We start from the raw sequence: 20,322 nt of genomic DNA, 5'->3' as shown, positions 1-20,322 counted from the left end.
GTCACCAGCCCGGGCAATGAAGAAGGCAGATTACGAGGGACCCCCTAGCAACCGGTATTTAGAGGTGAGTAAAAAATTATTTTTTTGCCAATTATTTTTTATTTTTTTTTAAGAATTTTAAGCAGCTTTTATTTTTTTGGTGACAACACCACTTTAAGTACTTGAGCCTTCATTCATTCCAGTGGCCAGAATAAATTAATATTCTGCCCAATGGAATCCGTGAACACTCAAGCTTTTGATGCATCTGAACGCATGTAAACCTGCCTAAATGCTTATGCAAAAGGCGTTTTAGGTGACTTTTGAGTAATTTTTCCCCTGCCAGGAGAAAAGGGAACTGACCCAAATGCTCAGTGAGTATGAGGTCTTATGATGTGTTCAGGTCTTAGTCTAAACTCGCCTGAGTGAGCCTGCCAGAAAGCTGGCACTGCACTGGGCCAAATATAAGTGACTGAGGCAATCTCCGCCCCACAGCCACATGTATACACACCTGTTGTATACGCTCGGCTACAGGGAAGGGAATGCCCTGGCCTCAGATTATTGGCTAAGTATAGGTGACCGGTTCCCAGTGAGCTTCCTCATAACTATATGTAATCATCGTAACTGGTTTGCATGGACTTTTAAAACTCTTTTAAGACTTTTTTTTAGCAAGTACTAGGGGTGGTGAAAGCCATTATGTTTGGGGATTAATGAAAGTGTAACATTCACCACAGCTGGCATACATGTGGATTACTGGAATTAGGGATGCACCCAAATTTTGGTGGCCGAAAATAGCCTTTTCGCAATTTTGCCGAAAAGGAACTCGCGCTGATAACGGTGCTGAAAATGTGGCCCCGCCCCTGGTGCCGCCCAGTACGGGGGTGTCATTCTGGAGCGTCCCCGTTGAGCCCTTTCCTCCCCTCCCTCCTCGACGAGGTGGCTGAAAGCGAGCAGGCTCACTGTTTCTAACAGTATGCCAAACAACAAGTCCTGCACTCTTAACCCCAGCGGTGTTGCACACTGGTTATGCTCCTCCCGCTGATCATACCGACAAGCTGCTCCTTAATGCGGTGTGGTGACAGCTTTCCTCCATAGATAGACCACTGTTCTTGGCTTTGCCTTGCTAACACTGCCCTGTCCTGATCCTGTCTGACATACTAAGCCACGCTGCATGATGGGCGATGGTAGGCTGCTGGGCACTGGCGAGGCACAGGCAGGCTGAAAATGATGGGCACTGGTAGGCTGCTGGGCATTGGCAGGCTGCATTTATAGGTACCTGGTGAGGCTGCATTGATCTCCTGTACTGTGCCTGCAGTCTCTGACCATCTCCTGTACCATGTCTGCGGTCTCTGACCGTGTCTGCCGTGTTTATTAAAAACAGTCATTTTCCTTATCGGTCATTTTCGGTATCGGTTTTCGGCCTAGTGTATTTTTCATTTTCGGTATTGGTTTCAACAATAAAAGAACCCATTCGGTGCAACCATAACTGGAATATTGAGGTGTTTTATGTAACGGTTAGCAAGATTCTTGCTGTAATTTTTGGTACTGACTAAAAAAATGAACAATCTGGCTTCCAACAGTAACGGAGATACTTTAATGCCCAAAGTTACTAATGCCTTAAAAAATAGGAAATGTTTCAGAAAACTGCAAAATGTTAAATAAAAGAACTTTAAAGGATAAGTTCACCTGAGGGGGAAGGTTGTACATTACACTTGCATTTAAAGTTTAACCTGCTCCATGCCCCCCTCCCTGTGATAACAGGCGGGGGTTCCTATCCCCCCACCCGCTATCACATTTCACAATCGGTGCAGCTGTGTGGGGCTCCGTCCACACAGGCGTTTAATTTATTCACAGCAATCTATGAAATCTATGAATGAGAAAACTGTATCTGTGGCAGGGTGCTGATGAGTGCCTTGTGTGCAGGAGCCTGACATTGTACATGACATCCACTGATTACAAGTACAATGCTTTGCAGGATCTTTGGGGGGGATAATAAATGCACTTTTTTTTTTCCTGCAAAAATATGTGCGTTTATTTATTTTTTTCCCCCAAAAGGTGAACTTGGCCTTTAAATATGTTTTAATACAGTGCCATTCTGCATTGTTATATTTTGTCACACTATTTTACATTGTATCTAACAGCTCTTATGTTCCTTTACTGAATCTGCATTTTTTGTTTTAAATGTAAAATGTTAGTGAAATGTTTTTCATGTATATTAGCAATTTACAAATGGCAATGCTCTTTGGTTACAAAGTATGCTTGCTAAAAAAATTAAAAAAAATAATGCTCAAATTGATTTCATACTAGAGTGATGCATTACAACTATGCAACAAGATTAGCAGTGCCATAGATCGAGTGGATCAAATGTACACCTCTGAGTTTGAAGCCGAGGTGGATGAATCTGAATCCTCCACATTACAGCAGTACTACCGAGAAGCCATGATTCAAGGCTACAACTTTGGTTTTGAGGTAAAGTTCAATATCTGCTAGAATACACTAACTGGGTATATTGTGTTTTAGATACAACATACAGTATTTGAACATTCTGAATTTCTATGGTAGGGAAAACAAGTGACTTTTTTTATTTTATTTACATTTGACCTTTTTTCAGCATGTTTAAACAGGCAAACATTAAATCTTGATTCAAATAGTTACTGCAGATAAAGGTGACATACAAATTTACATGATTTATTCACTGTCCTGATGTAAATGGACATTTGTTATAGGGTAAAAATATGTACACCCCTATATTTACCACCACATCGGAACTGTAAAATTAGAATTGGGCATACTAGATTAGGTGCTAATGATTAGAACCTCCTTTTAAAGAGGACCTTCACCCAAAAGGGTACGTGCGCATTATGTCCTTTGGGGGAGCTGCTACCTAGTTTGGATAGGTACCTGTTCCCATTTTTTGTACATATCGCCTAGGCAACGTTCGACTCCCCTTCTCCTGTGACGTGTTCCAGATGGCTGCAGGACCATTCACAAAGTGCAGCATGGCTCACCCATGTGCAGTGAATCTCAGCTGTCTATGCTAAACATGCCTGCGATGGGAACCCCAAGACTGCCGACAAAACGGGCCAGGTGAGGATGGGGCTGGATCCTTGGACAGAAGTCAGCAGCATCGGTATTTGTAGCTGCTGTCCTTTTAAATTTTTTTTTTTTTCTTTTTAGGGGCGAAGATCCTCTTTAATTAGTTAAGGACCACCCTATAGCAGATTTACTGCACTCTGGCCTAGGGAGCACGCCACTTCTGTGATTACTCACAGCAGAGGCTGATCTGCGGGTACCGAGCACTGAATGTTTGCTGACACCCGCCGATTATCATGCAGAGACGCAGAACGGAGTTCTATGTAAACAAGGCAGATTTCTGTTCTGACAGAGGAAAGGGATGAATTTTGTGTCCCTGCATGCTAAAAGTCCTGAGTGGAATTTTTTTAATGAAATGCATAAGTCTTAATTGTTAACCATTGGAGCAAATTTCTTTTTTTTTTTTTTTACCGCTTCACACGCATACATTAAAATCAGCATTTACCTAAACCCTAAAAACATTATATATTTTCTGAACACAGAGGCCTTATGTATATCCTGGATGCACTGACAGAGGGGTTTTCTTAAGTCGTCTTCCAGGGCAGCATCTGAGAGATAGGGCTCCTCCCATCTAAAACTGAAAACGCATCATCCACCAATTTAAAAAGCCGTCGCATACCTCAGAGCCTCAGTTCTTGTGTTTCCTCTGGGCCAACAGGAATCGGCACACATTTTTTATTTTATTTTTTCTCCAGTCCAAGTGCTAAGTTGCAGGCAACTCACTGGTCGGTCATCTTCAGTTGCCTCTGGGTGGGCCAGGCGACTTAGGCCAGGGCTTCCAGGGACCCCCCAGGGTCCTCTTCAACCTGAGGTTTCACTCCCTATTGGGGAAGTAAGCTACCATCCCCCCCAGCCAGCAAAGGTATCCTGGGATACCCCCCTGCGGTCCCCCTCCAGCGCTGTGTTGCAGCAGCAAACTGGCCTGCCTGTGGCATCTGCGGGACGCCATTTGATCTCCTCACAAAGGGGTGTAGCAAGATGGCGTCGGGTGAGCCCAGGACACCGAATGCGTCACGTCTGGCAAGGCATTTCCATTGACACAGTTCCGCTCGACCCCATCTTTTTGGTAGGTGTCGGAAAGGTTCGGGGGATAACCAACCTGGAGCACAGTGATGACGGCGCTTCCAGCAGATCGACAATCGCAACCTGGACACAGTATCTCCTCCAGGAAGGAAGGGAGACACTCAAATCACAGGAAGAGGTGTGTGTCCACCCATACCTCTATCAGGGTGGCTGGGGGCGGGGCCGGAGCAGCGGCAGGGAAGCTGCCTCACCCTGCCCTTCAGATCCTGCAAGCCAGAGTATGCACCGGCCACCTCTGTACTTGCCAACCACTATTCGCCTTGGCCACTAGTGCTAAGCCGAAGGCTATCTGCATCCCTCTCACTGGAGGCAGGGCCGGAAAAGCTTTCAAGGAGCATGTGTTGGATGTTGCGATTGAAGCTGACCATGTTTGACACTGTACCACCCTGCCCTGCAGAGCCTGCTCCAAGGTAAGCCAGAACATGCTGAGGCCACCTCTGTTCTAGCAGTGATTTTTATTTATTTATTTTTTTTCTTTTCTTTTCTTCTTCAAATCATACTCGCAAGGCTAAGTGCAGCGGATTGCATTCCCTCCCAAAGCAGGTCCTTTTTTTTGAGGGCATAATGGCAACCAGCTGGGCCATAAATCTGTGTCAAAAGTGCATAAGCAAACCTGTGCCAATAGAATCCCTGTGAGTCTTAAGTTCAGGTTCACACTTGTAAGACACGACAGTTGTATGACTATGGATGCGACTTGGCCCTGTGACTTGCGTCCGACTTCAATGAACAGGCATCCAACTTTGATCCCTGACAATACCAGGCACTGTGTCTGGTATGCCTCTTTATGGGGAACGCCACGCAAAATGTAAAAAAAAATACAACGGCATGGGTTCCCCCTCCAAGATCATGCCAGGCCCTGCGGTCTGGTATGGATTTTAAGGGGAACCCTTAAAACGGAACGCTGAAAAAACTGCGTGGGGCCCCCCAAAATCCATACCAGACCCTTATCCGAGCACACAGCCCGGCAGGTCAGGAAAAGGGGTGGGGATGAGCGCGCGTCCCCTAAAACCACAACCCTGCCGTTGGTTGTCAGGTCTGCGGGTGGGGAACTTATCGGAATCTGGAAGCCCCCTTAAACAAGGGGCCCCCAGATTCCGACCCCCCCCCCCCCCACCCTATGTGAATAAATATGGGGTACATTGTACCCCTACCCATTCACCTAAAAAAAAAAAAAAAAAAAAAAAAAAAAAGTGTCAAATGAACTCATTACACTCGTTTTCAAAGTAATTTATTAAGGCAGCTCCGGCATCGCTTCCGATCTCTTCTCCCCTCTCCGGCTCTTTTGCCTCCTCTGCTGATGTCTTCTGCCTGTGCTGGTAGTTCTCCCCTCCCTCTGTTCTTCCAATGTTGACTCAACGCTCTCTCCTGCTATAATGCTGGGTGAGCAGTGTGCCACTACTTATATTGGTATGGGGCGGGGTCAACGGGTAATATCATCTGGAGGCCCCGCCCCTTATAATGCCCCGGGCAGTGATTAAATTAGTAGTCGCGATGCTCGGTGGATGTGAAGATGTGACACGGTGTACATCTTGCGGCATGTAGGCGTTCCTCGATCATCCAATCGAGGGCGAATACCGCTGTGCAAAATGTAAGCACATTGTTTCCCTGGAAGCCCAGGTTCTGAATTTGGGGAAGCAACTGTCAGCACTGAGGAGGCCCTCCATACTAAAGGAGTGCCAGGAAAGTACACGGCAGGGGCCAGCACAGAGACAGGTGGAGACAAAGAGGTGTCGGGGAGGCCAATCCAGGGCTGGAGCATCCCAATAAGTACACACCATTGAGTGACATTGGTGAAACCAGTTGGGCCAGCACTGCTGGAGCTGAGGGACTCTCCTAGCTGCCAGGGGAAGAACTTCAGTAAGAGGGAAGAAGGAAAAGGAAAGACAGAGAGGGCAATCTGTAACAAAGTAAAGACCTGAAGTGCCGAACTGTATGTGGTCTACCGGGCGCTCGGGTTCAGCGCATCACAGATCTGGTGGACAGATTACTGGGAGGGGCTGGGGATGACCCGGCTGTCATGGTGCACTTTGGCACCAATGACAAAGTCCGAGGCAGGTGGAATGTCCTAAAGAATAATTTTATGGACTTTGGCGCTAAATTGAGGAAAAGGACCTCCAAGGTAGTCTCAGAAATACTACTGGTACATCGAGCCACACCAGAAAGGCAAAGTGAGATTAGGGAAGTAAACAAATGGCTGAGGAGCTGGTGTAATAAGGAGGGGTTTGGGTTCCTGGAGAACTGGGCTGACTTCTCAGTTTATCACCAGTACTATAGAAGGGACGGACTGCAACTAAATAAGGAGGGTGCAGATCAGCTGGGAGTAAAGATGGCCAAAAAGAGGGGTTTTTAAACTAGGTGACGGGGGGAGGGGGAAGGGCCCAGAGGTAGAGCTTGTCAGCATGGAATATATTCCAGAGGGTAGTATTGGTAGGTTGACTAAAGCACATAAACCCAAGGTAAGTATAGTAACAAGTCCTAGTTGGAATCTCAGAACACCCAACAAGAGGATAGTATGCGACCGATCTAAACTACGTGTCGTGTTCACCAATGCCAGGAGCCTGGCGGACAAGATGGGTGGACTAAAGATACTGTTGTACGAGGATGGTTTGGATTTTGTGGGAATTTCAGAGACCTGGTTCAACAGGTCTTATGATTGGCTGGCAACCATTCAAGGTTATACTCTTTATCGCAGGGCTAGAGAGGGTAACAAAAGGGGGAGGGGTATGCCTATGTATCAAGAATAATGTACAAGTGAATGTGAGAGATGACATCACTAAGGGAGCTAGGGAGGAGGTGGAATTCTTATGGGTAGAGCTCCAAAGGGATGAAGCTAAGGGGAAAATAATACTGGGAGTATGCTATAGGCCCCCTAACCTGAGGGAGGAGGGGGATCTCCTATCACAAATTGGATTAGCAGCAAGGATGGGATGTGTTATCATAATGGGGGATTTTTAATTATCCAGACATAGACTGGGTGGAGGGAACCACGCATTTGTCTAAGGCTCGCCAGTTCCTAAATGTCTTGCAGGACAATTTCATGGTTCGGATGGTAGTTGCACCAACTAGAAATAAAGTGTTACCGGTTCTACTGATTACCAACAATACAGACTTGATCACGGATGTGGAAATACGGGGCAATTTTTTAAACAGCGATCACAGGTCAACAGGTAACAAGAAATGTAAGGGTGCAATTAGGATGGCTAAGATAGAATACGAAAGGCACATAGCGGAGGGGAGCAAAAAATAAATCCAGAGAAATTCTTTAAGTATGTAAACAGTAAGAAAGGGAGGACAGACCATATTGACCCCATAAAGAATGAGGAAGGACATCTGGTTACAAAGGATGGGGAGATGGCGAAGTTGGGGGGGGCGCTTCAGTAACCAAAACTGCCGTGTTTATCCTTATGACACATCACAGGAAGCACCTCCTTTGGTTAACAGAGGACACAATTACAATTAGACTAGAAACTTAACATTAATAATTCACCGGGACCAGATGGCTTGCATCCGAGGGTACTTGGGGAACTCAGTCGAGTAATTGCCAGGCCATTGTTCCTAATTTTTACTGACTGGAATGGTACCAGCTGATTGGAGAAAAGCCAATGTAGCAACAATATTTAAAAAAGGGCCAAGAACTCCAGTAAGAGTAAGAAGGAAGCAAAGAAAAAGGAAAGACAGAGGGCAATCTGTAACAAAGGAGGAATACCTCAGAATGGTTAGGGGTGTGTAGTGGGGTCCCCCAGGGTTCTGTGCTGGGACCAATCCTATTTATTTTGTTCATAAACGACCTAGAGAATGGGGTAAACTCTTCAGTCTCTGTATTTGCAGACAATACTAAGCTAAGCAGGGCAATAATTTCTCTGTAGGATGTGGAAAACTTGCAAAAAGATCTGAACAAATGAATGGGGTGGGCAACTACATGACAAGTGAGGTTTAATGTAGAAAATTTTTAAAAGAATGCATTTGAGTGGCAAAAATATGAATGCAAAGCGATAATTCTCCGGCTCTATAAGACTCCGGCCGAACCTAGAGTATGCTGTATAGTTCTGGGCACCAGTCCTCAGGAAGGATGTACTGGAAATTGAGCGAGTACAACGAAGGGCAACAAAGCTAATAAAGGGTCTGGAGGATATTGGTTGAGGAAAGGTTGTGAGCACTGAACTTATTCTCTGGAGAAGAGATGCTTGAGAGCAGATATGATTTAAATTTTTAAATGCTGTACTGGTGATCCCACAATAGGGATAAAACATTTTTGCGGAAGGGAGTTTAACAAGACACGTGGCCACTCATTAAAATTAGAACAGAGAATTAACCTTAAACTACATAGAGGGTTCTTTACTGTGAGAGCGGCAAGGATGTGGAATTCTTTTCACAGGCGGTGGTCTGCGCGGGGAGCATCGATTAGTTTAAAAAAACTATTAGCTACATACCTGAACGACCACAACATACAGGGATATACAATGTAATACTGACATATAATCACACACATATGTTGGACTTGATGGACTTTGTCCTTTTTTTTTTTTTCAACCTCACCTACTATGTAACGTCGGAAGAACAGAGGAGAAGACAGCACACACTTATAATCAAACACATAGGTTGGACTTTATGGACTTGTGTCTTTTTTCAACCTAACCTACTATGTAAATATATGTAACAGTGGAGAAGTCCAGGCAAAAGAGCGAGAAGATAGTGGAGAAGACCCAGCAGAGGCAGAAGACAGAGGGAAAAGAACCAGAGAGGGGAGAAGAACCAGCAGAGGCAGAAGACTTCAGAGGAGGAGGCAGAAGAACCGGAGAGGTGAGAAGAGATCGGAAGCAACGCCAGAGCTGCCTTGCGTAATAAGTTACTTTAACCACTTCAGCCCCGGAAGAATTTACCCCCTTCCTGACCAGAGCATTTTTTTGCGATTCAGCACTGTGTCGCTTTAACTGACAATTGCATGGTCGTGCGACGTTGTACCCAAACAAAATTGACGTCCTTTTTCTTCCCCACAAATAGCTTTCGTTTGGTGGTATTTGATCGCCTCTGCTGTTTTCAATTTTTGTCTATAAACAAAGAATAGGGACAATTTTGAAGAAAAAAAAAAACATTATTTTTTACTTTTTTGCTATAATATCCCCCAAAAATATATAAAACAACTATTTTTTTTTTTTGTCAGTTTAGGCCGATATGTATTCTTCTACATATTTTTAGTAAAAAAAAAAAAAAAAAAATGCAATAAACTTATATTGATTGGTTTGCGCAAAAGTTATAGCGTCTACAAAATAGGGGATAGATTTATAGCATTTTTATTATTTTTTTTATTAGTAATGGCGGCAATCTTCGATTTTTATCGGACTGCGACATTATGGCAGACACATCTGCCTTTTTTAAAACTATTTTGGGACCATTGTCATTTATTCAGCGATCGATGCTATTAAAATGCATTGATTACTATGTAAATTACACTGACAGTGAAGGGGTTGAATGTGTCCTAGGGAGTGATTCTAATTGTGAGGGGGCTGGACTTCAACACACAGAACAGTGTTCACTGCTCTCAATGCGAGAGCGCTGTGATCATTGTCCTGTCACTAGGCAGAACGGGGAAATGCTTTGTTTACAAAAGCAACTCTCCATTCTTCCTCTCCGTGACACGATTGCGGGCACCCGGCAGACATAGAGTCCACCAGACCTGCAGTCGCAGAGACTGCGGCGGCACGCTCTCAACACCACTTAAAGGGGGACGTACCTGTATACCCTTTTGCCTGCCGGTGCCATTCTGCCGACATAAATCGGCGTGCGCTGTTCAGCAAGTGGTTAAAAACTTATAATGTGTTTTATTTTTGACAGAGAGGGGGATCAGCCTGAAGTGAACTGGCAGAACTTGGTTTCTGACTAAAGTTTCACTTTAACAGAACGTGGTGTAACAGTCAACATGCATGGTTTATCCTGTTACGGCTACAGATTCAGTCTCTATCAGCAGTATCACAACTAGCGCCAGAGTCCTTGGGGGGGACTCAGCCTTAATACAAAGGAAGAACTGACATTTTGCATTTAGATGAGGAGACAGTTTTATATTGCGTATACAAGAATGTACTGTATGATTGTCCTCACATATTGCTCCATATGTGTAGTAACTGATTGGCAGTTTAGCAATTCCTATGTATTTGTTGCTTTGTTGATCAGACCGCCTACCTGGTCATCCCTTTCTACATAGATGGTTAAGGGCGTTGTTGTTGGTCCATGCTATAAGCAGATATTTGGACACATCAGGAGTTGTGGGGGAAATTATGATCTAGCTATCATGGAATTCTACTATACTGTTTTAGCCACCAGTCTCTATAGTCCTTACAGTAGCTCACGCCAAAGCAGGTATGGGTGATCTAGCGATTTTTCAGTCCCAACCAGTGATTTGAAAGCAGTGTCCCCATGCTTGGGTGGATGGTGCCTGGGTGGTTCTGGGGCCAGCGACACTCGCCAAGCCAAGTGGCATTGCAGCAATGATTTTTTTTTTTTTGTGGCCACTGTCGAGGGAGGCATTCTGATCACTGCTGTAGGGGGTTTTGGTTCCTACTGTCTTTTTTGCGGAGCATTATCCGCTTATTCTACCAGGGCTCGGTCATCTTTTATGTGGAGAAAGCAGGAGCTAAGCCAGACCAGATCTGCCAGGTGACAACCTGGTTGAGCTTCAGTACCCTTACAAAACACTACAGGATAGACTTCCTGTTCAGCCAAGACCAATCTTTCAGTAGAAAGGTCCTTCAGGCTGTAGACACCCCAACCCCCCCCCCCCCCGTAGTATTCCTGGCTAAATCCTCTCAGATGCTGCCCTAGAGGGTGACTTTAGAAAACAGAGTTAGGTACCTGGTAACTCCTTTTCTAGGAAGTCTTCCAGGGCAGCACTCATACCCATCCCTATTTATTTTTTAGGCGGAAGTTTTATGGAAGGATGTTGTATATTTGCCTGTTATTCCTTCTGGCTTTTTAAAATGGTGGATGATGCGTGTTCTGTTTTTTTAGATGGGAGGAGCCCTATCTCTCATATGCTGCCCTGGAAGACTTCTTAGGAAAGGATTTACTGGGTACCTAACTGTTTGTTTTTGTTTAGTTTTTTTTTTCTTTGTTTTTTTTTTTGTGCATTGACATATAGGATAACATGCAGGGGCATGTAGAGGCAGAAAAAAAGCACATCAGACGCTCCTATCAGCATTGTTAAAAATGTCTTGTGTGCTTAAGGCCTGATTTTAAGAATTATGAAATCACTCCCAATACAGATTCACTCATCACATGGACACAGACAAACTGCTGTTTCTTCAGCAGAATAAAGAAAGTTAAGAATCTCCAAAAAGTTTGTTAAAATCCTTGCAATGTACATTGATAACCCAGAGGGGAATGCTTTTTCTCAACAAAAGTGGAATTACTTTTTAACAATGCGATAGGGAGTTAAAGTATTCACCTCACAAAGAAAAGCTAAGGGTCAAGGACACCTTTCCTATTCATCTAAAGTTTTGCGCAACCGTGGTAAAAACTTGTAAAACCTTTTTTCCTGCAAGATTTATCATCCAACGTGGAGAACTTATTTTTCACTACTGTGAATCTTTGAGGGTTTTCTCCCCCACATGCTTTTTTTTTTTTTTTTTTTTATGGGCTGGTTTTTTTTCTTTTCTTAGGACAATACTTAGCCAGGACCAAAATTTGGATCTGGCAATGTGCTTTCCTGTAGAAATGATCCAAGGGGCTCTACAGCCACCTGATCACTAAACCCGCATCGGTTCCTGCCCCTCCTCTGGAATGAAACCAGAAGCAACAAGGATTTTGTCACTTCCATTTTTATTTGTTTACAAGCCTTTACTACCTTATAAAACATCTGATCAAACCAATCTCTGTCTCGCCATTCCACAGGCGTGCGCAGTTTAGGTATTTATTGATGTAACATCCTCGTTATCAAAAATTTGGAATTTATATTGTGTTTGTATGCGCTACAATTCTTAAAAGCAGTGGTCATCAACTCTGTCCTCAGGGCCCACTAACAGGTTTGCAAGATAACTGAAATACATCACAGGTGATTTAATTTGCTGCTCAGTGATTGTAGTATTCTAGTCTGCATCTCCCCAAGGCAATACATATAACCTGGCCTGTTAGTGGGCCCTGAGGAGAGGGTTGATGACCACTCCTTTAAAGTGGGGGTTCTTAATTTTCCAGCAAAGATGCAGATTTTAATATGAATGTGAGAAATATCAGAATTGACCTGGTCGGCAATTGTTTAATGTTCCTTTTAGAAATTATTTGAATGTTAATGAATGCTGCTTTGTGTATTCTAATTCATGCAAACACGGTGGATGTGTTAGAGTAGCATTTTACCTGCTAGCCCCAATATGGGGGCTGAATTTGACCTGAATTTCTTTTCTCTATCTAGAAAGCAAATAAACCGGGAAGAGCACACAGGGAATTCTGAAAATGATACATTCTCATCCTTCAGAATTTCTGAAGTAACTTTTTTTTTATTTTTTATCTTCAAGTATCATAAAGAAGTAGTCCGTCTGATGTCTGGAGAATTCAGGCAAAAAATTGGTGACAAATACATAAGTTTTGCCAGAAAATGGATGCACTATGTTTTGACGAAATGTGAAAGCGGTCGTGGTACCAGGCCAAGGTAAACTATGAATTGGTTTATCCATTGTGATCAAGGTGTTTGTTATTGACTCTTAGGGTTTATGCACATGGAGAATTAGTAATTTTATATGCATAGCATTAATTTTCCACACCTGGGAAGCTGCAGGAGCCACATATGCTTTTTTGCATAGGCGTTTAACCACATATTGCAAACAAACAAGCAGAGAAAAAAATCTATACAGTGCTCCCTACTACCTCTCACCTCAGCGCTATGGGTTTAAAGTTTATAGCAATAACAACAATAATTGAATGGTAATTCAGCATATAACCGATATGAAAATATGTATATACAATGTATAAAGTTCAGTAGCCACTTAAATAACCAAAACAAATGAAACAATTCCCACTGTTTAAAAAATAGCAAACCGTTTTAAAACATTCAATCAAAGCGGTGCTACGGTCAACAAATACTATATTGACTCACTAGTATATAAAAATATACACAGTAATAATGGGCGAAAGGCAGTCAATGATAAAGTGAATGAAGAAAACGGCTATAGTCCCTGATGAGTCTAATCGGTGGATCTAAGGAATACATCCGGCGAGTGCACCTATCACCGCAATCTTCCATACCATGTTCTAAACGTCCCCTTTGGGGTTTAAACTCACCAAAATGATAAGTAAGCCTCACACCATGAACCATGAACGATATCCAGCCTCCACCACAGATTTAGTCTCAAGGGATCAGGTAATCCAGGCACATAATGAGAAATAAACTCCACATAGAGCATATCTGTTTTGACTTTTTATTATGCATATTCACAGAGTATTAAAAGTTCTTCAAAAAGTTTACAAATGCTGATACTAGTTCCAAAGTTGGTCAAATAGCAGTGCTGCGGGAACACGCACACTCCACTCACCACTTGGCACCACCTCCTTCCGGTTACTTGACTAGGTCCTTGGAATGCAGCGCACACTACGTTTCTTCCGGTCGCAGTGAGATAACGGGGCGTGACACAAAGGAAGCAAAAATAAAAACCAGATACTTTATAACACAAGTACATGGTACAGCAGACATATCAGAAATATGAAATGTTGGGGTAACATTATTTAACTGCAAACAACTAAGTTTGTACACAATTTTGTTGCCAATGGGCAGAGGTAATCAGCTGTTTGGCACACAGAAGATCTTGGTGGACAAGTGATAGCCATTCATTGTCACATGGGGGGATTATTAATTTTAACCACAGCCGTAGGCAGATTTAAAATTGACAGTCCTACCGGTCCAGCATTGAGTTGCGTGTAAATGCTTATAAATGTTTGTTGTATATTCATGTTATCAGCAGTGAATACGTTTTATAGACCTCATTCCTCTTCCCTGCAGGTGGGCAACTCAAGGTTTTGACTATCTTCAAGCTATTGAGCCAGCATTCATTTCAGCCCTTCCAGAGGATGATTTTTTGGTATGGCTATATTTACAGCTACATTACAGATGGAGAAATAATTAAAAAGTTTAATAGAATATTAATATCAGTCCCCTCTTGAAGCTTTAATGGCTCCTACAACAGAGCTGTCCAGCAGTTACTGATTTGAAAGATACACATTTTCTCATTCCTAATGCTGTTCACTAAATGTAATCTGATTGAGGGTTTCAATAATTTTATTGAAATTGTCAGCTGTTCACATATACAGGGTCAACTATATTTATTTCCACTTTTTTATTTTACTGTGATAATTGAAGGAATTGGGTGAGGTATGGCATTTCATAGCTATATGGCACTATTGTCCATATCCTTAAGTAGTTCTCAGGCAGAGATGGTGAAAGATAAACATGGATTATTGGACTACAAAACCATAAAGACGACAAATAGAGAGGTGCCTCTGGGTGCAGTAGTTTTATACAAGTTTAATAAGCATCAAGATGCACACTCACATGTAAAAGTAGATAGACAGGCATGGTATGTAAGTCTCGATTTGATGTTTTCCCAAGAAAAGTATAATCAGTCCATCTATCCAGGCTGTTAGTCTGTAAACTTCCAAATGATTGAAACGCCGGCTTCTGAAGACGGCCTCAGAATAAGGCTTGGAACACAGCATACAGGTGGCTCAAAGGGATGTCGTCATCGGTAACGGACCAGTTTCATGAACATGCGCACTTGGGTGTCCTCTCAAGTCGCGCTCCTTTCTCAACAATATTTTCTCAACCTTTCTCAACAAAGGTTATATTGTTGAGAAAGGAGCGCGACTTGAGAGGACACCCAAGTGCGCATGCTCATGAAACGCATCCATTACCGATGGCGACATCCCTTTGAGCCACCTGTATGCTGTGTTCCAAGCCTCGTTCTGAGGCCGTTTTCCGAAGTCGGCGTTTCCATCATACGGAAGTTTACGGACTAACAGCCTGGATAGTTGGACTGATTATACCTTTATTGGGAAAACGTCAATCGAGACTTGCATACCATGCCTGCCTATCTACTTTTACATGTGAGTGCACATCTTGATGCTTATTAACCACTTTCAGACCGGACCATTTTGCTGGTAAATGACCAGAGGTCTTTTTACACTTTGGCACTGCGCTGCTTTAACTGGTAATTGCGCGGTCATGCAATGTTGTACCCAAACAAAATTTGCGTCCTTTTCTTCCCACAAATAGAGCTTTCTTTTGATGGTATTTGATTGCCTCTGCGATTTTTATTTTTTGCGATATAAACGTAAAAAGACCGCAAATTTTGAAAAAAAATGATATTTTCTACTTTTTGTTATTAGAAAAATCCAATAAACTCAATTTTAGTCATACATTTAGGCCAAAATGTATTCAGCCACATGTCTTTGGTAAAAAAAAAGTCAATAATTGTATATTTATTGGTTTGCGCAAAAGTTGTCACATCTACAAACTAAGGTACGTTTTCTGGAATTTACGCAGCTTTTAGTTTACGACTGCCTATCTCATTTCTTGAGGTGCTAAAATGGCAGGGCAGTACAAAACCCCCCCAAATGACCCCATTTTGGAAAGTAGACCCCCTAAGGAAATTGATAAGAGGCATGTTGAGCCCATTGAATATTTTATTTTTTTGCCTCAAGCGATTGAATAATGACAAAAAAATAATTTTTTTTTTTTTTTTACACAAAGTTGTCACTAAATGATATATTGCTCACACATGCTATGGGCGTATGTGAAATGACACCCCAAAATAAATTCTGCTGCTTCTCCTGAGTACGGGGATACCACATATGTGGGACTTTTTGGGAGCCTAGCCGCGTACGGGGCCCCGAAAACCAAGCACCGCCTTCAGGCTTTCTAAGGGCGTAAATTTTTGAGTTCACTTCTCACTACCTATTACAGTTTTGAAGGCCATAAAATGCCAAGATGGCACAAAACCCCCACAAATGACCCCATTTTAGAAAGTAGACACCCCAAGCTATTTGCTGAGAGGCATGTTGAGTTCATGGAATATTTTATATTTTGCCACAAGTTGCGGGAAAATTACAAACTTTTTTTTTTTTTTTTTTTTTTTCACAAAGTTGTCACTAAATGATATATTGCTCACACATGCCATGGGCATATGTGAAATGACACCCCAAAATAAATTCTGCTGCTTCTCCTGAGTACGGGGATACCACATATGTGGGACTTTTTGGGAGCCTAGCCGCGTACGGGGCCCCGAAAACCAAGCACCACCTTCAGGCTTTCTAAGGGCGTAAATATTTGACTTCACTCCTCACTACCTATTACAGTTTTGAAGGCCATAAAATGCCAAGATGGCACAAAACCCCCACAAATGACCCCATTTTAGAAAGTAGACACCCCAAGCTATTTGCTGAGAGGCATGTTGAGTCCATGGAATATTTTATATTTTGCCACAAGTTGCGGGAAAATTACAAACTTTTTTTTTTTTTTTTTTTTTTCACAAAGTTGTCACTAAATGATATATTGCTCACGCATGCCATGGGCATATGTGAAATGACACCCCAAAATAAATTCTGCTGCTTCTCCTGAGTACGGGGATACCACATATGTGGGACTTTTTGGGAGCCTAGCCGCGTACGGGGCCCCGAAAACCAAGCACCGCCTTCAGGCTTTCTAAGGGCGTTACAGTTTTGAAGGCCATAAAATGCCAAGATGGCACAAACCCCCCCCCCAAATGACCCCATTTTGGAAAGTAGACACCCCTAAATTTAGGGGTACACTAGTGAGACTAGGTAATAAATGGCGGGTGCCCTGAAACTATAAAAAAATAACTAACCAACCAGCGTCACCTGTAACAGTTATATGGTGATCACTGGTGAAAGGGTTAACTAGGGGGCAATCAGGGGGCTTTATGCGGTAGTATATGGGGGTCCCTGGCGCTATAAAAAGCTGCGGCGAACCTAAATACCTACCTGCCTAACTAGCGTCACCTGTGACACTAATACAGCGATCAGAAAAACGATCGCTTATTAGGCTGGGTTCACACTGGAGCGATGCGGGAACGCCACGAATGCGCGGCGGGTTCCCGCATCGCATGCCTCCCGGCGGCAGTTCACACTGCCCTATGCGAACTGCTGGGAGTGTCAGTGAAATGTTACTGACACCCCCAGATCAGTTCGCATATCGCAGTGCGATCTGCAAACTCGGATCGCATGGTGTGAACACCCATGCGATCCGATTCTGCTGCGGGCCAAAAAAAGGGTCCCGTGCGAATTTGCGGCGGGTGCGGCGGGTGTGGCGGGTGCGGCGGGTGCGGCGAATGGCTGAACTCGAATCGCACAGAGATCGGATGTGATTTGCACTGCAGTGCGGTGCGAATCACATCCGTTCTCAAACCGCTGCAATCTGAACCCAGCCTTAGTGACACTGGCGACGGGGGGTGATCACGGGGTTAAACCTTTATTGGGGGGGTTAGGGGGGTACCTTAGAACTAAAGGGGGCTAACCCTAACTGCCCTAACAGTTATTAGTCACAAATGACACCCGCCGGGTGATCAGGGGGTTAAACCTTTATTAGGTAATAAATGGCGGGTGCCCTGAAACTATAAAAAAATAACTAACCAACCAGCGTCACCTGTAACAGTTATATGGTGATCACTGGTGAAAGGGTTAACTAGGGGGCAATCAGGGGGCTTTATGCGGTAGTATATGGGGGTCCCTGGCGCTATAAAAAGCTGCGGCGAACCTAAATACCTACCTGCCTAACTAGCGTCACCTGTGACACTAATACGGCGATCAGAAAAATGATCGCTTATTAGGCTGGGTTCACACTGGAGCGATGCGGAAACGCCGCGAATCCGCGGCGGGTTCCCGCATCGCATGCCTCCCGGCGGCAGTTCACACTGCCCTATGCGAACTGCTGGGAGTGTCAGTGAAATGTTACTGACACCCCCAGATCAGTTCGCATATCGCAGTGCGATCTGCAAACTCGGATCGCATGGTGTGAACACCCATGCGATCCGATTCTGCTGCGGGCCAAAAAAAGGGTCCCGTGCGAATTTGCGGCGGGTGTGGCGGGTGCGGCGAATGGCTGAACTCGAATCGCACAGAGATCGGATGTGATTTGCACTGCAGTGCGGTGCGAATCACATTCGTTCTCATAAACCGCTGCAATGTGAACCCAGCCTTAGTGACACTGGCGACGGGGGGTGATCACGGGGTTAAACCTTTATTGGGGGGGTTAGGGGGGTACATTAGAACTAAAGGGGGCTAACTCTAACTGCCCTAACAGTTATTACAGTCACAAATGACACCAATGCAAAAAAAAAAAAAAAAAATGACATTGGTGTCACTGTGACTGGGGGGCAGGGGTAATTGGGGGGGTGATCGGGGGGTAAAGGGGGGGTGTGAGTGTGCCTGGCATGTTCTACTGTGTGTGTAGAGTGTTGGTGCAACTCACCGATCCGCTCTCCTCCGTGTCGGAACGGAAAATACCGACACGGAGGAGAGAATACATCACTTCCTCTCCTGTGTTTACATTACAGGAGAGGAAGTGATGTCACGGGGGATTTCCATTCGTCGAGAGCGATCGCGAGGGGGTGGCCATGAATGAATGGCCGCCCCCTCATCCCGGATCGCTCTCGAAGAAATGCCGACCGCCGCAGGCACCGGGGGGGGGCCCGATCGGGCCCCCCACCCGCGGGCAGGCAGGGACTTATATATACGCCCATATGCCTGCCCGTGCCATTCTGCCGACGTATATCGTCGTGCGGCGGTCGGCAAGTGGTTAAACTTGTATAAAACTACTGCACCCAGAGGCGCCTCTCTGTTGTTTTTACAGTGTTGGAATACGGTTTTGTTTCTACCTGTCGGCTGCCCTTTCTGCATACCCCTGGATTTAGTTCTTATTTGGACTGGTTCTTCTATAGATTATTTGATCTAATAATTGTATTTGTTTACTAATATTGCAGATATATATATATATATATATATATGTATGTGTGTGTGTGTGTGTATATATATATATATATATATATATGAGTGCACTGGGAGATATTTACAGGGATGGTTCTGAATTGTGCGCTTATACTTGCAATGTTGCAAAACCATAAAGAGGCTGCACAAAACCCTAATGGCTGACAGTTCAGTGAATTGGCAGAGGGGTGCCAGGTGGCCAAAGATGGCTGCCACAGAAGAAAGAAATGCAGCGGGAGCATGCCACAATAGCCCTAAGAAGTCCATTTGGCAATGTTGTTGTTCTGTCTCTCGCTGTTAAAATAAACCTACCATTAAAATTATAGACAGATTGTTTATTTTGTCAGTGGGCAAACGTAAAAAATCAGCAGGGGATCAAATATTTTTTTCCCTTCACTGTATATGAAAAAAGAATTGCTACACACTTGTGCTCTTAAGTTTATATAACCTGGCAGAATTTGATTTCTTGGCCATTTTTCAGAGAATATGAATGATCACACAGAAACATTTCTTTCACTCATGGTTAGTTAGTTAGTGCATTTCTGGACTCCTGACAGACCCTTGCATCTTTCATCCAGTGCTGCACTGACATTTCTGGATTCTAAGTCATGGGGAAAGCAAAGGAATTGTCAAAGGATCCGTGGGAAAAGGTAGTTTAACTGTATAAAACAGGAAAGGTTATAAAAAGATATCCATGGAACTGAGAATGCCAATCATCAGTGTTCAAACTCTAATCAATCTAATCAGTGGAAAATGAGGGGTTCTGTTGAAACCAAACCACGGTCAGGTAGAGCAACTAAAATTTCAGCCACGACTGCTTGAAAAATTGTTTTCCGGATGCAATGAAAAACCCACAAATAACTTCAGGTGAAATTCAGGGCTCTCTGAAAACATGTGGTGTGGCTGTTTCAAGGTGCACAATAAGGAGGCGCTTGAAGAAAGATGGGCTGCATGGTCGAGTCGCCAGAAGAAAGCCATTAATATGCAAATGCCACAAAGTATCCCGCTTACAATATGCCAAACAGCACAGAGACAAGCCTCAAACCTTCTGGCACAAAGTCATATGGAGTGATGAGACCAAAATTTAGCTTTTTGGCCATAATCATAAATGCTACATTTGGAGAGGAGTCAACAAGGCCTATGATGAAAGGTACGGAGGTGGATCGCTGGTGTTTTGGGGATGTGTGAGCTACA

The 20,322-nt window shown here is 43.8% G+C and overlaps 1 protein-coding gene across 8 annotated transcripts in view; it reads left to right on the top strand.

Annotated features, from left to right (window-relative positions):
- The window catches only part of MAP3K4 (mitogen-activated protein kinase kinase kinase 4), a 183,442-nt gene that overhangs the window by 95,579 nt on the left and 67,541 nt on the right, over nt 1–20,322 (top strand). For all 8 annotated transcript variants that reach the window (XM_077486665.1, XM_077486669.1, XM_077486664.1 and 5 more), the window contains exons 12-14: nt 2,284–2,445; nt 12,654–12,787; nt 14,132–14,210. In XM_077486665.1, the coding sequence (XP_077342791.1) occupies nt 2,284–2,445; nt 12,654–12,787; nt 14,132–14,210 (375 nt within the window). The remainder of the gene's footprint in view (nt 1–2,283; nt 2,446–12,653; nt 12,788–14,131; nt 14,211–20,322) is intronic.

The sequence above is a fragment of the Lithobates pipiens genome, unplaced genomic scaffold (genome assembly GCF_037356315.1).
Source record: "Lithobates pipiens isolate NorthernLeopardFrog02 unplaced genomic scaffold, aLitPip1_a1.2 Scaffold_18, whole genome shotgun sequence".
Taxonomy (NCBI): Eukaryota; Metazoa; Chordata; class Amphibia; order Anura; family Ranidae; genus Lithobates; species Lithobates pipiens.
Note: the sequence above shows the minus strand (reverse complement) of the source record. Positions and strands in the feature narration are given on the sequence as shown.